Genomic DNA, 6,614 nt, shown 5'->3' with positions numbered 1-6,614 from the left:
GGGGGGAGGGGGGGGAGGGGAAGGAGGAGATGGGCAGCGCGTAATGGTGGCAAGGGGGAGGGCGGGGAGGTTGGTATGGAGCTCCTCCCCGGCTCGGAGAGGACGCCAATGCAGGGGGGGCCGAAAAATGGAATCGGTGGGGAAGACAGCGGGGGGAGGGGGCACACTTCGCCGGATGGACCCAATCGGTTCGGACGGGGGCTGGAGGGGGGGGCGGGGGGGGGGGGCTCGACCGTCATCCTCCGCTGGATCTTGCCCCCGGCGGGCAGCGCGACGGGGAAGAAAGCGAGATGCCAGTCCTGGTCGGGGCTGGCGGGCAGGCGGGCAGGGGGACCAGAGCATCGAGACCCCCTGGGACGGAAGTCCCCCTGTGCATACCCCATCCTTGTGCCCCCCCTGAGAGAACAGCCAGGGTGGGAGGGAGAAATGTGCCTGCCGGGGGCCGGTTGTCGCCACCAGTGCTGCCGCCACTGCACAGGGCTTCCAGGTCGAGAGAAGTCCCAGAGTTGACAATGGAGGGGCCGGACGCGGGGCGCGGCACGGGGCGGGGGAGGGGGGTGGGGGGGCGGGCGAGGGAATTTGTCGACACAATTGTTTGGGGGGCGGAATTTCCGCTGGCGGTGCTGAATTTGATGTGTTTCTGTTTATTCGGAATCTGTATATGTGAATCTGCTTCTGGAGATCGTCCGGAAGATCGTGAAAAAGCCCACGGTCGGGCCGGCACAGAACAGAGCAGGGTCGGCTGGAGATCAATAGATGTGAACCAGGGCGTAGGTGATGCTGCGCAGTGTGCGGATCCCCGGCGGGGAGGCGAGTTAGAGCACATTTGGCAAGGGGCGAGTGAGGGCCGACCTGTTCCTGAGGAGGGACCGAGCAGGAGCAGGCAACGCACGTCCAGAAGAGGATGAATGTCTGCAAGGCACGGTCCGAAGAAGGGGGGAGGGGGGGGGGGGGGCAGAACGCAGAAAGGCAGCCAGATTGAAGACGAGTTAGCGGCGAACACCTAGGCACGGCCAGCCAGACGGTCAAAGACACCCGGGTGGGGATCGTGCGCACGATGAGGGTGTTCACCGCATCCGCGGCGAGGATGTGCGCGTCGCGGCGCTTGAGAAAGAAGGCCAGTGATCCGGAGGCCACGGCCTCATAGAGGGACAGTTGTGATGACCCATGGGAGTTGGCGGCTGCCGGGGACCCGGCCACCGCGCGGAAGTCCGACCCCAGGGTCATGGCCGTGGTGCCGGTTTGAATGCGAATCGTCAGGGACATGGCCAGGCTGGCGGCGAACAGCAATGCCAGCCCCCAGAGCCCGGTCAGACCGAGCAGGCCGGCGACAGCCCCGGCCCCGGCCGATGTAATTGTCCGCCTGATGGAGGGAAACACGGTGCGCCGATGTTAGAGAAACACAGACCGGAGCGGGGCGGAGCAGTGGGTCGAGAGGGCGCCGGGAGATCGCACAAGTGCCGGACACGACGCAGATTGTATGCCAAGGGCGATGGGTAGATTGTCCGCGAGGAGGCAGCGGGGGCGCCCACCGAGGAGGGCGCGGGGGCGGACATGGCGCAAACGAGAGACGAGGGAGGGGCAAGGGAGGGGCAAGAGAGGGGCAAGAGAGGGGCAAGAGAGGGGCGAGAGAGGCGCGAGAGATGGAGAGGGGGGCACACTGGGCGCTTGTCGCTGCGCTGTCCCACCGCCCCCCACTGGGGGCTGGTGTCCTTTGGCCCAGAGACGATCGGGGGGTGATTTGTGTGTGGCCTGTGACCACTGTGTATCATATGATGACGCTCGGCTTTTAATCCGGGATTTTAGGCGCCTGAGACCCCCACCCTCTTTGTAGTCTGACGAGGGGCGCGACTCTGGGGGGGAGGGGGGTCAGAAGCACACTGGCGGCGAGGGAACACCGGGGGGGGGGGCAAACGCCGGTGCAGTACCCGGTCCTTTCCTGGGGGCGTGTACTATGCACTGCCGCCAGGGCGTGGCTTGATCCCCCGGCATCCCCCCAGCTGCGCCGGCGGGGATCGCTGTTGAGTGCATGTTTGGGCCCGGCAGACCATTCTGGCCGGCGGGACGGATGCGCATTCGCCCGATACCAGCAGGGGTGAGCATCGGGGGTGCATGTGGGTGGATAGGTGTGTTTTTTTTTTTTCCCACTTGCCTCGTGCCGGCGCTCGCGCATCCACCCTAAAGGGGGCCGGGCCAGCCAAGCCCCGGGGGTAGTGACTACTCAAAGGCGGGCCCAAACCCGGCCAGGCCTGGGGATTCTCCAGAGCCATCAATGGGCCCAGGGCTCTCGCCCGGCTGCGGTGCATTATTTACATGTCTGTGTGGGCGTCTGTGCCTCTGTGTGCCTCTGTGTGCCTGTGTGCCTGTGTGCCTGTGTGCCTGTGTGTGTGTGAGCATGCGTGCGTGCGTGCGTGTCGGGGCGTAGGGCGTCTGATCGCACCAGCAGGGGGCGAGCGGAGGGGGGGTGAGGGGGACTCTATAGGTGTGGAAATCCCCCGGCAGTCGTGAACGTTTTTGCCCACATGTTTACACCCCTCGGAGCTCTCTCACCGGGGGGGGGGGGGGGCCGTTTCCTCCGAGCCGCACACCGGTGCGGGCAGGGAGGGATGTTTGCGTGGGCGCCGGCGCTCGCTGGAAGGCATTTTTCAGGCCCCGACCACAGCCCCCCCGGCGTTCACCGCCTTGGACATCTCTCTTCTGCCCAAGCCCCTGCCCACCCAGAAAGAGCGAAATCCCCCCGCCCCATCAAAGTACCCCTCCCCTGCCTCCGTCTCACGATCGCATCCTTTTCCCGCCCGCCTCCCTCCCTCCTCACTCGATACTCACACATCCACACATCGCCGTGCCCCGCCCAACCCCCTCTCCTCTCCTGCCCCAAAAGATGACCGACCTGCACCAGATCTTCGACCACCTGAACACCAAGGCTGAGGAGCACATCGGCCTCCTCGGCGAGGCCGTGGCCATCGCCTCCATCTCCGGCTCCCCTGACCACCGCCCGGAGCTCTTCCGCATGGCCAACTGGTTGAAGGCCCGCATGGAGAAGGCCGGCGCTGACTCCGTCACCCTGGCCCCCCTGGGCCCGCAGCCTGGCACCGAGGGCCAGGGCACCGTCGGTGACAAGAAGATGCTCGAGCTGCCGCCCCTGGTCCTCGCCGTCTTCGGCAACGACCCCAACAAGCGCACCCTGGCTCTTTACGGTGCGTCCCGATCTTTGCCCCGTCCGGGGCAGGGAGATACCCACGAAGAGGGAGCATGCCATCGCGCACCTGTGCCTCATTTGCGTGACTCACCGCATGTGCCTCCCGCGCCCGCGCCCGCGCCCGCGCCCGCGCATGTGTATGTGCGTGTGCCTACATCCATCAGGTCACTATGATGTCCAGCCCGCCCAGCTCGAGGACGGCTGGTCCTCGGACCCCTTCAAGATGGTTGTCCACGAGGATGGCCGCATGGTTGGCCGTGGCACCACCGACGACAAGGGTACGTCAGTTCGGATGCTGCCCATCATCCTGGCTTTCTTTGTCCCTGCAAATGCCAAGGCAAATCGCCCCCATGCTAACCGCCTCATTCGCCATGGCCCAGGTCCCCTCCTTGGCTGGATCTGGGTGATCGAGGCTTACCGCGCCCTTGGCAAGGAGCTCCCCGTCAACCTGCGCATCATCTTCGAGGGCATGGAGGGTGCGTTCTTCTCCTCTTCCCGCCTCTTTACCTTTTTTTTTTCAATTCCTCCTGCTGTCATGCTCACATCATTCATCATGCCCCGCGGTGGTCGTCCACGCCGCGTGCGCAGAGTCCGGCTCCGAGGGTCTCGAGGAGTGGATCGCCAAGGAGCACAACGGCTTCCTCAAGGGCGTTGACACCGTCTGCATTTCCGACAACTGTACGTGTGCACCCCCGGTCCCACTCTCCCGCACACAGCCATCCATACATGCCACACACACTCCCACAGATGCGCCCCCCGTCCATGTGCCCGCCCGCAGGCATACTCACTCCGGCGCGCACCTGCCCCCCCCCCCCCTCCCCAACCCACCCACCCACCCTCCCGCGTGATGTAGACTGGCTCGGCAAGACCAAGCCCTGCATCACCCACGGCCTGCGCGGTGTGTCTTACTTCCAGATCGAGGTCTCCGGCCCCGGGCGCGACCTGCACTCCGGTGTCTACGGCGGTGCTGTGCACGAGCCGATGACCGCCCTGACCCAGCTGATGGCCGGTCTCGTTGACACCAACGGCAAGATCCTCATCGACGGTGTCTACGACAAGGTTGCCCCCGTCACCCCGGAGGAGCTGGCCAACTACAAGAACATCGACTTCTCCATGGACGACTTCCGTGCCTCCTTCGATGGCACCTGCGTCGTCTTCGACGAGAAGGACCTCGGCCTGGAGGAGGCCAAGGCCAAGACCCTGATGGCTCGCTGGCGCAACCCTTCCCTCAGCCTCCACGGCATCGAGGGTGCCTTCTATGGTGTCGGTGCCAAGACCGTCATCCCGGCCAAGGTTATCGGCAAGTTCTCCATCCGCACCGTGCCCGACATGGACATCGAGCATGTCAACAAGTGCGCCATCGACTTCGTCCATGCCAAGGCCAAGACCCTCGGCACCCGCTGCGAGGTCAAGGCCTCCCTGGTCAGCAGCGGCCCCTGGTGGTACGCCAACCCGGAGGACTACAACTTCCGTGCCGCTGCCCGTGCCATCGCCCATGTGCATGATGGCATCAAGCCGGACCTCACTCGCGAGGGTGGCTCCATCCCGGTGACCCTGTGGTTCCAGACCGCCCTGCCGGAGGCCAGCGTCCTGCTCCTGCCGATGGGTGCCTGCGACGACAACGCCCACTCCACCGACGAGAAGCTCGACAAGGTCAACTACCTGTCCGGCATCAAGGTCATGGCTGCCTACCTGCATGAGATCGCCCAGAAGGCCGAGTAAAAGATGTGCCTGAGCCGGGGAAATGTGCCTCCCCCCCCCCCAGCAAGAGTGTCAGCGTGCAGAATGGCAGGCCACCGGGCGAGGGGCTCCTCCTCTTATGTTCTCGCCTTGCACATTGGACCGGGAAGCATGGCGTTCTCCGCCTCCCCGCGTCCATCTGCTGCCTCCTCTTTGGCGTATCCATGCGTGTCCGGAAAAAATATATGGCGATGCGCGAGTTTGTTTGACAGTTGCTTGTGCAAGACAGCGGGGGGGCCAAGAGCGAGAGAGGGAGAAAGGGAGAGAGGGAGAGAGAGAGAGAGAGAGAGAGAGAGAGAGGAGGGGAGATCCTTGGCGCCCAGGCATGATCACAGCTATCTGGTGGCACCTCGGCTCGGCACACACGACCCCGCGCCTTTCCCCCTGCTTTTCCTCTGCCCCCTGAGCATGGCACACACACACACACACACACGCACACGGGCAGCGCACAGTTGGGATATGTTTGAATATGGATTTTTCTTATTGGGAAGGCGGTATGAAGGACAGGGGTCTGCTCTGCGCTCGATGCGGGCGGGCGGATGAGCGGGCAGCCGCGGCCAGGCGCGTGCTTCAACAGGCGCCGCCCAGCCGCAGGTAGAGCGCGCTCTCTAAGACGGAGGCCGAGGCAAGGGAGAAGGGAGGGGGGTGGAGCAGGGGGACAGGGTGCGAGAGGGGGGGGAGGGGGGCATTCTCACACGGGAAAGGCAAGCACATACACGCATGTGCGTGTGTGCGCGTGCGTACGTGAGGGGGCGTACACATAGGCACATACTCGTACGCAACACACTCGGCGCCGTGGCCCTTAGTTCTTGCGAGCGAAGTCCATCTGAACAAGCTTGATGATCATCTGCATGCACTCAGGGGGGACGATCTGCTGCATGTAGGAGAGCATCTGGTCGGGCTGGTCGTTGGAGCGCAGGGCGTTGTAGAAGTGAGCCGCGGCAATGGAATAGCCGCTGGGGCCTGGGTCGTGTGGGCACGCGGGCGTATGCGTGTGCGGGCGAGAGAGGGGGAGGGAGGGAGAGAGAGAGAGAGGCGCATGAAGAGGCGGAGCGGTCAGGATGGGCATGGCACAGGGACAGGATGCGGCGCCAGAAGCAGCATTCCGCGCGTTGACGCGTACCCTCGTTGAGGAACTTATCACCAAGGTTGACCTGCTCGAGCATGAACTCACGACGCTCAGCCTGGTCGGTGGGGATCTCCTTGGCGACGTGCTTGTAGATCTCAGCACTGGCGCGCTTCTCCTGGATCTTGGCCTCGCGGTACTCGATGCGGCCTGCAGCAGAGGGGCAATGGCCACAAGGGGTGCGGGGAGCGGCAAGCAGGGGAGGTCAGTATGAGTGGGTGGAGCGAAGGGAGGGCCATGGGAGAAGATGGTGGGCGACGCACGAAGGTTCTTGCGGAACTCCTTGTTGTTGCGGCGGTAGTGATCAAACCAGAGGCCGAGGCCGAGAAGGCTGGTGATACCGAGGCCGAAGGCGAGGGCGTACTTGTTCTGTGTGTATGCACAGACAAAGGGTCAGCAAAAGGAGCCACGGAAAGCATAAGGATCAAGTTCAGAGAATGACGGGGAGGTGACAAGGGAGAGGGGGAGAGAGACGAGAAGGGACGGTACCAGAGAGATCATGGTGGTGGTACTGGTCCCAAGATCAGCGACGAGCTAGGACACGTAGTT

General features: G+C 64.1%; 3 protein-coding genes across 3 annotated transcripts in view; 1 reads left to right on the top strand and 2 right to left on the bottom strand.

Annotated features, from left to right (window-relative positions):
* Positions 1–628: 628 nt before the first annotated feature.
* Positions 629–1,736, bottom strand: H696_05176 (hypothetical protein). The gene is made up of 4 exons (XM_009499032.1): positions 1,456–1,736; positions 1,057–1,363; positions 893–912; positions 629–780 (listed from the first exon to the last, which is right to left on the bottom strand). The coding sequence occupies exons 1-4, from the start codon at positions 1,554–1,556 to the stop codon at positions 750–752; spliced, it is 459 nt and encodes a 152-aa protein (XP_009497307.1). The 5' UTR covers positions 1,557–1,736; the 3' UTR covers positions 629–749.
* Positions 1,737–2,651: 915 nt separating this feature from the next.
* On the top strand, positions 2,652–5,138 carry H696_05175 (cytosolic nonspecific dipeptidase). The gene is made up of 6 exons (XM_009499031.1): positions 2,652–2,750; positions 2,882–3,197; positions 3,364–3,477; positions 3,580–3,675; positions 3,788–3,877; positions 4,053–5,138. The coding sequence occupies exons 2-6, from the start codon at positions 2,882–2,884 to the stop codon at positions 4,919–4,921; spliced, it is 1,485 nt and encodes a 494-aa protein (XP_009497306.1). The 5' UTR covers positions 2,652–2,750; the 3' UTR covers positions 4,922–5,138.
* Positions 5,139–5,377: 239 nt separating this feature from the next.
* Positions 5,378–6,614, bottom strand: part of H696_05174 (hypothetical protein) — a 1,616-nt gene continuing 379 nt past the window's right edge. Inside the window, exons 2-5 of the mRNA XM_009499030.1 lie at positions 6,555–6,599; positions 6,329–6,434; positions 6,063–6,215; positions 5,378–5,902 (exon numbers count right to left, since the gene is read on the bottom strand). Of these exons, the coding sequence (XP_009497305.1) occupies positions 5,742–5,902; positions 6,063–6,215; positions 6,329–6,434; positions 6,555–6,566 (432 nt within the window). The 5' untranslated portion in view covers positions 6,567–6,599 and the 3' untranslated portion in view covers positions 5,378–5,741. The remainder of the gene's footprint in view (positions 5,903–6,062; positions 6,216–6,328; positions 6,435–6,554; positions 6,600–6,614) is intronic.

Source organism: Fonticula alba (assembly GCF_000388065.1).
Source record: "Fonticula alba strain ATCC 38817 unplaced genomic scaffold supercont2.9, whole genome shotgun sequence".
Lineage (NCBI taxonomy): Eukaryota > Rotosphaerida > Fonticulaceae > Fonticula > Fonticula alba.
This window is presented reverse-complemented; position numbering and strand designations above follow the sequence as displayed.